Raw genomic sequence first — 12,369 nt, forward strand, 5'->3', positions numbered from 1 at the left:
TGTCTTTTATATTTTAATTAAGAACAGTTATAATTAAGTAAACATAGGAATTAAATTTGTGCTTTTCATTTACAGAAGTACCATTAAAAACTCTTCTACTTTTATTTCAGTGGGAATTTATTCAATGCCTTAAATTGGTACCTAATCTTTCAAGTGAAGAATCAGTTACAGCAAATTCAAAGCAACAGCCATTTGACATTCAAGAAAAGGTTGTAGCTCATGTTCAACACATGATTTTCCTTCATGATGAATATATGGTGATGTTTTGTCGTTCCTCACTGAAAACAATAAAAAATCCTCTATAGCTGACATGTAGGACCAGGAAATATTATCGTACGGGAAGTAGGGGAGTATTATGAAAAAAATCAGTCAGTTCTCTTAAAGAAATCACTGTCACCATCTGCTCAGAAATGATATCTAAATGACTTATTAGTTCCTTCTTTTCATGCTTATCTGTGCATTCCATGACTAGCCTGCATAATTTCAAAATGCCAGAATTTCTGTAAATTCTTTCATCTGATTTTCTGTTCTCTGCCTGGTTTTTAATAGTACTAAAAGGTTGAATATGCAGAATTTATTTGTCTTTATGGTTCCAAAGTGTCATGAAAGAAAGACAGCTGAGCAGAAGAAACAACTCCTCCAAGAACTTTAGACAAACTTGGAAGTGTGGGCTCAGGTACCACAGATGCCAGAAAATCCACACCCAAGAAAGGTCTAGCTGTAGAAAACTGTTTCAGCTGTCTGGAAATCCATTCATTCAGTTCTAGTATCCATGCTGTAATCTCATTCTCTTTGGGCATAACTTGCTCTTCCCAGGTGAACCGGATTTCAGTGGAAAATGCTGTGCTGGATGTGGTACTGGGTGCACCTGTGGTATCACACCCAGAAGATGAACTGTACAGTTTAAAGCAGCATCTGTAATGATGCTGGTGTAGCAAGGGAAGGTGGGTAGCAAGCCAATGTTAGAGGGTAAATCAGGATTTTTTAGGTCATGATAAGATTCAAAGATGGGCAGATATGCTTGACCTATATGGCACAGGGAACAAACAGGAAATGTGAAAAGGATGCACCAGACCACCTGCAATGGTATCAGAGAACAGTCAAACTCACCTGCCCTCTCTGTTCCAGGTAAACTGGTTCCATTTAGTATCACAGTAACAGGACAATTATAACAGCTAATGTAGTGTGCAAATGACCTGCTGAGGCTTTATTCAGATACACAGTTTATCTGAAAAGAGCCTATTCTCTCAGTGTCAGTATGATTTATACATGTGTACCTAGCTGCATTAACAATATCCCACAAGGCTAACACTGTTTCCCCCAACAATCTTCAACCCTTAAGCCAGGCAGTCACTCACTCTTAAGATTATAGGCAATTGTATTGCTGGAAGATATTTAAGTGTATCAAGACAGCCTCAGGAACAAACAGTTCCAAATCCATTCCTCTCCTCCCACCTCTAAAAACCCAACACAGCCAAAACACAATTCTTCCCCGACAGCTCTGTTGAAGAACAAGGAGTAGCTATAATAAATGATGAAAATATTAGCAGATTCCTTGTTACACGAGGGAGAAAAAAATAATCACAAGTTTAATTGTTCAATAGAGCGATTGAAGAAAAAAATACTTTCAGAAAATAGGAGCTCCTTAGCATCGAGGTTGTATTGGGAAGCAACAGGGACACATCTACTTCCAGAAAAAGTGTGAATGCTATAGCTACAGTGAATAGCCATTTTTAATGGATGCACCAAGCAAACACTAGCAACAAGAAGTTGTCTTTGTCGAAGTGGTCCTGAGATGACAATGGTCCTTCGTCCATGGTGCTAAAATAGTCATAATAGTTTCTACCAGCAATAGATCTTCTTGGTTTTACAGGTTTTGGATCAAGTCCCGAATCACTCTGTTGAAGATTGCAATGCAAGTTGTTTTCCATTACCATCTGTATGGCAGATTACCTTTGCCAAGTGGACAGTTTGCTTTATCTCTCTCTTTGAGTGACCACATTCACACCTCCTGATAACAACTATTGAATGCCAGTGCATGACTGATAAGAACTATAACATCCCATTGTGAGATGTGAGCCCAGAGGGAGGAGCCAAGCATTGCTACCCAGATACAATCCAGAGGTTTTTGAGACACCAGCATGGCTTTCCCCACGGGATTCCCCAGAGGAACAGCAGCTGCCTCTTCTTCTTCCATGGGATCTTCAGAGGAAGAATACATCCTTCTCTACAGATCCCCTTTGCTCCAACAGAACCACACCTGACACTGCAGGAGGGCTGCAGCCACATTTCCAATGGGACTGCCCCCAACAGCCTGACCCACAGGGTGTCAGGTTGGGTTCTGACTCTCAGTGTTGTTCTAGTGTACTGCATTGTTTATTTTATCTTTTTTTTTTTTTTTCCCTATTAAAGAACTGTTATTTCCTGCTCCCATATTTTTGCCTGAGAGTCCCTTAATTTAAAATTTATAGCAATTTGGAGGGGTGGGGAGGGTTTACATTCTCCATTTCATAGGAGGCTCCTGCCTTCCTTATCAGACTCCTGTCTTTTCAAACCAAGACACACTCAAAGACCTTAATTCAGCTTTTGCAGAGCTGTTCTCAAATAAAATAATGTGATTTCAAATCAAACCAAAATCTTTTGAACACAGCGTGATTTAAGGATTCTATAACAGAAGTTCACTACCATTATAATCTGTGACTCAAGACTTCAGATTCAGGAAAGAATACAGCAAATTCCCTACAGAGATATTAATGTTCATGGTATGCAATCTATTTGTCAATGAATCGTTTCTGTTTGTCAGATCACACTCATTACAGTCTCGGTGTAGATTTGCAAACTACAAAAAGTGTGGGCCGCCCACACACTAGGTATAAGTATCCATTTTCAGGTATGGCTTCAAACACTTATCTATGAGTAATTTTGACCGAACTACTCAAATGACTGTACTTCCACATGTGCCTGTGTGAAAGCTGACAGGATGAGCTCGTGTATTTTTACGATGTGAGTTGTCTGTGATGTGATGAAGACATTGAATAAAACCAGTAATTAACACAGCAATTAAAACATAAAACTCGAGTCAGCATTTTGATGCTGCTCCTGACTCTCTCCCTGACTTGCTTTATTATTTCGTGCAAGTAAGCTGGCCCGATTTCGCAAATACTTTTACTTATGCAAAGTACCACAAACAACTGTATAGAGGGTAATACAGCTTTATTTGCCTAAATTACCAAAACTCGGCGCTATTAATGTTTCTGTGACTATGCACGCTGCTATGATCAAGAGAATTACCCTGCCAGCGTGGGGTTACAATACAGGGAGTTTAAGAGCGCACTTAAGTAGTAGTACTTAGCACTAACCACTCCCCAGGCAAAAGCATCAGGGCATAAGAGGAGAACGAAAAGAAAGGCAGGAAGATTGCGATTCCCACCCAGAGCAATTCCTCCCAGCTGCTTTGCCTCTGTTGCTCTCTGACTCAAACTCTGTCTCAGTCGTCAATACTCACAGAATTCCTGTTCCTACCGGCGCCTGAACGCCCACTGCGGGCTGAGGAGCCTCAGCGGGAGCACACACCTGAGGAGCATGAGAGGCCAGAGGAGCAGAGCTCGGGGCCTCAGTGTGTCCCTGCCCGCCCCCGGGCCACGGATCCTGCCAGACGCGGCCAGGAGCCGTCTGTCTGTCTGTCCGTCCCGCATTCCCAGCGGGAATGAGCCGCGCTCTCCGCGCCCTGCCAGAGCCTTCCGAGCAGCAGCCGGGCGGGCCAGCGAGCCCGAGCCGCCCGGAGGCATCGGGCTGCGAGGAACCGACACGCTGGAAGCGGATTCCCCCCTAGAGCCTAGGGCAGAGCCGTGAGGGCGGCGGGAAGCCGCCGGAGAGCCTCTGCTGAAGGGGCTGCCCAGGGGAGCCGCAGGCGCGACGGAGACACGCGGCGTTCCTCAGCCGCTACTGCGGGGAGGATGAGCCAGCTCTAGCCAACACAACTCCCTCCCCCGCACTGCCGCCGTGCCAAGGCGCCAGCCATGTTCCCGCATCGCCCCCACCTCGGGCGCCGGGAAGGAGCGGGGGAAGGGGAAAGAGGGCGGGGAGGCGGCGCCGGGACTCCCGCCCCGCTGGGGCCGCCCCCGCCCACCTGCCCGCGCCCCCGCCCCGCCCGCCGCGCTCGCGGCGCCAGCTCGGCCGCTGATTGGCCGCGCCGCCCGCCCGTCAGCGCCGCTCCCGCAGGGCTGAGGGGGCGGGGCCGCGCCGCGCTGTCAGCGGCGCGCGGGGAGGGCGCGGCGGCGGGGCAGAGCGGGGGGCGGCGGGTGAGAGGAGCTTAAGAGCTGCTGCTCGGCTCGCTTTTTTTCCCGGGCTTTTGCACACAGTCTCGCCCCTTCCCTCAGGTTTTCTGCAGAGATTTACGTGCCGGTGACCACGCACCCACACCGGGCTGCTCGGGCTCTTTTCCCGCAGAGGCCGAACGCTCGGTCCAGCGGAGCGGGGGCAGACCCCGGCGGCCAGGGGCTCCCTCAGCGACCGCGCTCCGCCTCGCCCGCCGGTGCCGCTCCCGCAGCGCCATGGATCACCAGCCCAAGTTCTTCGAGAACCTCTCGGGCGCCGGGAAGGCCATCGCGGTGCTGACCAGCGGCGGCGATGCCCAAGGTAACGGCTCGCACCGTTTACTCCGGAAGCACGGGGAGGACGAGGGGAAGGAGCCGCGGGGGAGCTGCGGGCACGGTGGGGAGTGGGGCAGCAGGAGGAGAGGGCGAGGAGCCCCTGGAGGGCGGTGTGAGGGGCAGGAAGGAAGGGCCTCCCCGGCTGGCCGGGCGCCCATGCGGGAGGCCGGGGTAACAGCGTGGGCTGCTCCAGGGCTGGTGTCGGCAAGCCACGGTGCGGCACATGGAGGGAGTGGAGAGAGGGCTCTGGGAGCGGCTCACACGGGATTGCAGTGGTGCTCGGGTTCCTCTTTCCGTGCTGGCCTTCGACCCGGCTTTCCTACTAAGCGCATTTAAAAGATAAATCATTTTTGCACGGCTTGGGCTCTTAAGGTTCAAACATCCCTTCTTCCCTTCTCACCCCTTTTTCCCCTCTCCCTCCTCTGCCCTAGGCTGGGCAAGGGAGAGGGTAGAAACGCTGCTGCAGTAACTTTTACTACCGAGCTGTCTGCTTCCCCGGGGAGATGGTGGGGTGAGGAGGGATGGCTGATGCGAGCGGGGGAGGAGGAGGTCGTGCTGCCCTGCACGGCGGGTGGGAGGCTTGGCTGCGCTGCTGGGGCTCTGCCAGCCCTCGCCTCATCTGCTTTTTCACTTCGTTTTGGCACCAGCAACACGTTTATGTTCCTACCCGTGGTTTAGAACGCTCAGATGGTGGTTTACTTTCCCACCCCGTAGGAGTATGTTAGAAACGTGTCTCGCCTTCTTAAATCTCTTCAGTGTAGAGGAAGTCGTAGCTACTACAGGACAGGGCGAACAAAAGACCTGCAGACATTAAGAAGGATGGCAAAGAAAAGAGGCTCGATCACAATATACCTAGTCAAGAATCCATTTTTTTTCACACTTTAGTTTCTCCTTTCCTACCAGAATGGGTCCTTTCCAACTCAGCATATTCTGTGATTCTATGGTAATAGTTTAAAGTTTCAGTTAATTAAGATTTCAAACACGCAACGCTCCGTGCTGTTCGAGAGGACTCTTGCTCTGCTTATACGAGAAGAGTTGCTAAAAGCAATTATCATTGATTGAACACCTTCTCTTAATTTACAGTTGCTTTACTTTTTTTTTTTTTTTTTCGCCGGGACTGTCTCGAGAGTACTTTCGCCTAAAGAAGCAGCGGCACTCGTTCGCGTTTGTGAAGAGGATGGGGGGTGGGAGCCTCTCCTTTCGTTCTGCCTGAGCTCGGTGGGTTAGGGACTGATCTCTCCCCAGATTTTACACGGGGACGAGCCCGCAGCCTCCCCTCTCCCCTTCCCCGGGTTTCCCGGCGCGTCCATGCGGTGGTGGCTTGCATGGACCAGTGTCTCCCTCCTTCCCTCCCTCCGCCGGTGTGTACGTGATCCGCTGCGAGTCGCTGCAGATTCCGCCTCTTTGCGTCATCTGGGCTGGGAGAAGCATCCTCCCTCCCCCTGCCCGCAGGAATAACGGGGAGCCCCCGGGTTTACCTAGGATTAGCCGAAACTCTAATCGGGATGAAAGGGATTTGTTGCCATCGAGGAGGAAAATGTTGCAGTTCTGGATGGAAAAAACAAATCGATGCGGTTAAATGGCTTCTCTTACCCCTCGGTGGGGCTACACTTGTTCGAGTTTTAACCAGTTTGCCCTCAGTGACATCGGTTCCACTGCTATATGATTCTAGGAGGAACCGAGAACCTGAGCATCCCTGTGTTAATGGTCTGGTGGCCAAATCGCCATTTTCATTTAAAAGTGTGGCAGGGCACTGCCTGAAGCAGCAGTAGCGTGCTCAGCAAGAGGCTGAGCCCTGCAACTTGCTTCCGCGTGGCTGGAGATTATATAATGCAGCAGCAGATGCATCTCCTTTTATAAAGTACTAATCTTCGCTGGCCCCTGTGTGAATTAAGGCATTTGAAGGACTTGCAGAATCCACGGGTAACATCGAGACTTTACATCTGGCGGATTGCCACAGAAGCACGGAGAGTTCCAAAGTAACAGCCTATGAAAGTTACTGTCTAAGGACTGGGCTTGTCACAAAGACCAAAAAAAGTAAACTGGATGCCTTCCAAGCTGTTTCACTGGCAGCATTGTTGCCCTAACTTTGAAGAACAAGGAAATAACCTTCCCAGCATTTTAGAACTTGATCATTTTACCTGAATCACACAACACAGCGTGTGTGACCATAACCCTTTACTGTCTTGGTAGCAGCAGAGATGTGTAAAATAAGCAGCCTCAAGTCAGTTTGAAGGTTAGGAGTTAACCAAGGGACAGAATGAGTCATGCCCTGTCAAGGTCATTTGCCCTTTGGAGGACAGAGTGTAAATGTGTGAGAGAAGTGAAGTCCCGAAGTACACGGAGAAGGAAGTTGCTGTTACTGCTGTTTGAAAATAATCTGTTCCAGCAAAGTGTAGGTGAGGCAAAGCTGCTGACTCAGAAGTAGGCGAAAAAGTTTTAGGAATAAAGTTCCAGTCTTCTGTTTTGTTATAGATTCGTCAGACACTAAAAGTCTTCAAAATATCTGTAATCCAAACTAAACTCACAAACAATTGGGTAGAAAAAACACCTGTTAAACACAAAATCTTTATATGTGCTAGTATTTAGATTGGGCTGTAAGTCTGAGCACAGACTAAAATACACGTAAAATTATTTTAAGGTGAAATTAACCCCTTTGTTGTTATTTGTACTTCTAATAACTTAAAAGTAGAGTTATGTAAATTTCACAAGGCTTTCTATGTAAGTTTTCAGTTAGTTCCCTGCATTGCTGCTACTTCCTTGAAAGTTTCATTTTTCTTTTTTGTTTTTCTATATGTAGAATTTTAAAGACTATAGAATATGTATGTGTCATACTGGACTTTTTTTCTTTGTGGAGTTAAAGAATTTATCAGTGATTGGTTTCACAGGAAAAAAAGATCTCTCTTTAGTATGCTTATAATATGTATAAGTACTAAACTTGATAGTATCACTTCAGCTAACCAGTGTTAAATTGTGAGCTAAAAATGGACTTTCCACTGTAATCACAAGTACCTTGAGAGGCAAAAGAAGTTCTGACAATCAATTCTCAATATTTATGGGTTGGTTCAGTTTCTGGAGCATTTCTAAATTGTACTGGTTGCAGCTCAGGGAGGTGGTTTAATAAATGGGGTTTAATAAGTCACACTTCTCACTTTGTTGGATTCTCTGGCCATTGTGCTTCAGGTCATGAAGTGCCCTGGCTGACTTTTGTGCGGGTCGGGTTTTGTGCGGGTTGGGTTTTTTGTGTGGGTTGGGTTTTCTGTGGGCTGCCCGTGGCTGCACAGGCAGCCCTGCCCGCCGTGGGTGCCCGACGTTCCCGCGTCAGTAGCTCTTGGCCTCCCAGGAGCCATTCCGGGACCACGGAAGCGTCGTGGGAAGCTGTGACAGAAGGTGATTGTGCCCTCCTGGGGAAGGATGTGCTTGTGGCTCTGAGGCTGCTGCCCAGCCAACTGACTCAAGGTCATTGTCTGAACAGGGCCATGTTGTTTTTCAGACAAACTCAGATTCAGCGTTGAGGAGGACAGCACAAGTAAGGGATGTGATGGTCTGGAATATCATAGCCCATCCTGCTGAAATAAAGAGTTTTGTATCCCTACGTTCAAAGCGTTCCAGGCTTCCCAAAAACCAAACCCAAGCAAACCAAAGTTCCAAGTCTCTGTTAGTAGTGTAGATATACAAGTTTTGTCCTGGTGACATAGATTGGAAGAAGAAATCTTGGCACTGAACAGATGAAAAAGCTCAGCTCCTTCAGCAAATACTGGGTTTAAAAACAACTTAAAAAGAACCCTGAAGAAGCCTTTTGGATTCCAGAGCTTTGGAATACCACTGACCATGACTATGGAACCATGCTCTTGAAGCATTACAGGCTGAGGATGTATTTAATATAGTAGTGTAAATGCATTGATCTTGTCTGGGTGGCAAAATTTCTTTTTCCACCATAAGCTTCTCAACTAATACAGTAAAATAAATATTTTTTTTAAAAGTCACAAGCTAAAACAACCCATACTCTTCTTATGACATCCAAATTAGAGTTTATTTGTTAACACTTATGTGATTTGAACATAGTCACAAGGAATTTTTGAATTCTAGACCCCCTCAAAGGCACTTTTTCCAGCTAAGAATAGTGCATGCAAATAGACATGTATATGAAATGCATATATATGTGTCTATAGACAAGATAACTACTATTTGTATGTAAAATTAAGGAATGCAGTTATTAATGGATGAGTGTAACTGTATCAATGCATTTAGTATTCTTGAGAAGCTGCTTCTGTAATTAGTGGATTTAATGGTTGAAGCTGGTTTCTTAAGATTTTTATTTTAATTTTTAAGAAGGAGATGCATTTGCCATCTGCAATTGTATATATTTGTGCTGTAGAATGTTCTGATCTAATACAGTTGGTGTTCAGGAAAATTGTGTGATGTTTTCTTCATGTATCTAGAATAATTACTGTGATTCTATTCAGTAAAATCTGTAATGTAATTAAAAGTAAATCAGACAAATTCAAGTTGTGTTTTTATTGATTTGTTCAGTTCTTGTATTTGACTCCTTCTCTTTTGATGATTATAGACTCTTACTGACATAACCATTTACATATTTGAATAAAATCTTCCTGTTTGGTAATGTTTAGACATTTTCCTTAGTGATTTTTGCTATATAGTCTTTTAAGTCTGAATCTTTATTCAGGGTAGCACTGAAACATATGTGCTAAGTCATTAAGCCTGCATTAAAGCCAATGTTTATCTTTAAAATTGGTGATACTTTAGTATTTCTTGATGCTTGTCCAAGATGCATCGTTTTGCTTTTGAATGGTTTATGTTACAGTTATTTATTTAAAGGCATGTCTAGCTGACTAAAGCAAGGCAAACTTGGCTTAAGCACAAACTCATGTAGAACCTCCTCTCTTGTAGTGGTGCAGATGCCCATGGACCAGGACGTAGGCACAGGAGAGGGGTACTCTTTAGGAGGCAGAGAGAGCCCCTGAAATAATGTAAAGATTTCAGCAGTACTGTTTGTAACCCTGGTATGAAAACCAAATGCTCCTTTTAAGGACAATTGAATAAACAAGATCAAGGACAATAAATTATCAACTTTTAAATTAATTCAAATGTTATGTAAAGCCCTGAAAGTAGCTGCATTTCACTTAATCTTTGCTGAGTCCAAAAGAGCAAAATAAATATTTTCCTTTTTCCAAGGTTTTAATGCAAAAGCCAGTAGTAATTCAGAAACATTTAAAATAATACTTATATTATTAAAAAAAATACTGGTTTTACTTGTGGCTTTCTTTTGAAGCTGCTATTCTAATCCTATATGTTTATCAAACTGCATTTATTGTTCAGGACTAAATCCACAGTTAACCTGCTAAATCTCTTATAAAGTAATAAGCACGAGTAATAACATTTCATGGTTATTGCAGTAATTCACAAATACTTTTGTAAGATTCCACAAATAATGAAATTTATTAAACAGTTCTACGGAGGCTTCATGATTTTTTTTTCTTGAATTACTGCAGTTAAGACAGCCAAATTGTAGAAATCTAAAGCTGTAATGTGTTAACTGTGTTTTGTAGGTATTGAATTTTAATATCCTTTAGTCCTCAGCCCTCTGAAATGTAAACCAGGAGCTTGCCACCAGACAACCAAGTCCTTTTTCTCTATAAGGAGATAACATATACAACATGAAATAACAATGAAATGTAGTTACCTAAACTTCTAAAACTGCAGTGGTAGTACTGGGAAGATGCTGTCTGTGTTCTGTGGGATTACACTTTTTTTTCCCCTGGTATTTTGCCTTTTTACAGAGCAGGCAAATTGTGAATTTTCCTATTTTTCATGCAAGAAACATGGAAACTGAAAGGTATTCACTAAGAAATTATGTGGCTGTATTAAGGATTTATGTGCAAACTTTCCACAGCAAACTAAACAACAACAACCCCCCTCCAAAAAAAAAAACCCAAAAGCCAAAACACAACTGCCAAAAAACCTCAGTACCAAGCAGCAACAACAAAAAAGCCTCCCACACAAAATGTGCTTTAATAGAAGCAAGCTGTGGGCTTTGGTGAAAGGAGTACCTTGTGCTGAGTGTTCCTGTTTGTGGAAAATGGCAGTGCTGGGATGAGCTGTCAGTTTGTTAAAATTAAAGGTCTTTGTGTCTCAGGGGTGTTAATTTTGTTATGAAAACTGTTTCACTGAGGAGATAACTTTGCTCTGTTTGATCTGAGATTTATCATGCTAACTTTCCTTTCATTACAGACTGTCAGATGAGAGTCTCTGTTTTTCTTTGGCATCATCCACTTCTTTGTCTAAAGCTGTGCTTTTAGCTGGCTTGGCATTGGAAAGCTTTTTTCCAGCTATGCCACAAGGCCAACTCTGGCTGAAAGAATTCTTGCTACAATTTCCTAAAACAGGACTTACGTGACAACATTGTTACTTCTGATTTTTATCTGAAGTGTAAGTGACATCTACATAAACAGCAAAACCAACTTTTTGGTTGTGGCAAACTTAATTTTTTTGTTTTGCTTTGAGCAACTTCAGGGACTTACTGGTGTGCTCATAAGTTATGAATCTTTGAGAAAAACTCAGCCGGATTCTTTAGACAGGTTGACTTTTATAGCTCAATATTTTTTGCAGTAAAGGTAGATACTGTGTAAGATTAGATCTTTGGGACTTGCTGTGTTGTTTATATATTCTAGTTACAAGCTTTTTATATCTGCAGAGAGGAGAACACTTAGCACCTGTGTTGAGCAGCAGAGCTTACCTGCTTCTTGGCTGTTTTGATATTAAATGGAGGAGTGTTGGAGAATTGGTGCCTGGCACTTGGGGTTGTCATCCTTCTTGCATCCATTTTTCACTAATGTGCCAAGACGCACAGTATAGCCTAACTATTTCTCTCTTTGTGCTTTGTGTGAGCTCTTATGTCTGTTTTGGTGGTATGGAAGCAATTAGTTGATTAGTTCTGGAAAGTTCCTGAATAATGGGTAAGGTAAGGCAGTATCTGAAGGAATGAATTATAAGAGAAATTCATTTGGCTGTGTAGAGGGACCAGTGGAATTCCACTGTTGCTCAGGAGGTTAAGTGTTTGACCATGGGACTTAAATGGAAAATTTTCCATAATTATTGTTTGTCAGATGTCTTGTGAGCAGGGAATTCCAATCAGAGCTTGCATTTTTGGGACCAAAGTGGTGTTCAGACACTTTCCTGTCAAATGAGTCAATATGGTATTATTTATGTTAATTACATTTGTCTTTTTAGATGAGCGTCTGTCCAGGTCAACTTTGGCTCTGCTCCCCACAAAATGCTGTATATACACCTGTGTTATTTTGGAAATCCCAGAAAATCTGTTCAAATATAATTTCTTATCTGAAGAAGCTAAATTTTAGCTTGCTGAATGTTTTGCATTTCAGACTGGAAACTAACCAATATTGCAAAATTAATTTACTTCGTTGTTCAGTAGCTGTAACTTCTACAATGCTATTTTGCAGTCAGCAGCAATTTCATCTCTGATTAACACACACACTGGCATTCACATAATTATTGTAACAAAGAATAATTCTGAGCCCTTCATACTCATGGGCTGCTTGCACTGTCATTAAGCAAATTTCTGTTTTAATGGATGCTGGTCATTGTCTTTCTTTAGGAGTGAATTAGTGTTCCCTTTCTTTTCAAGACACAATACTTTTGCTCTGCAGAAAGTGCTGGATGACTTTAACAATGTGAT

At 43.9% G+C, this 12,369-nt stretch overlaps 1 protein-coding gene across 2 annotated transcripts in view; it reads left to right on the plus strand.

Annotated features, from left to right (window-relative positions):
- Nucleotides 1–4,273: 4,273 nt before the first annotated feature.
- The window catches only part of PFKP (phosphofructokinase, platelet), a 43,171-nt gene continuing 35,075 nt past the window's right edge, over nt 4,274–12,369 (plus strand). The window contains exon 1 of one of the 2 annotated variants that reach the window (XM_058042325.1): nt 4,274–4,638. In XM_058042325.1, coding sequence (XP_057898308.1) covers nt 4,554–4,638 — 85 coding nt within the window. In that variant the 5' untranslated portion in view covers nt 4,274–4,553. The remainder of the gene's footprint in view (nt 4,639–12,369) is intronic. The other variant, XM_058042333.1, reaches the window with a different exon arrangement.

Source organism: Melospiza georgiana, chromosome 1 (assembly GCF_028018845.1).
Source record: "Melospiza georgiana isolate bMelGeo1 chromosome 1, bMelGeo1.pri, whole genome shotgun sequence".
NCBI classification, from domain to species: Eukaryota; Metazoa; Chordata; class Aves; order Passeriformes; family Passerellidae; genus Melospiza; species Melospiza georgiana.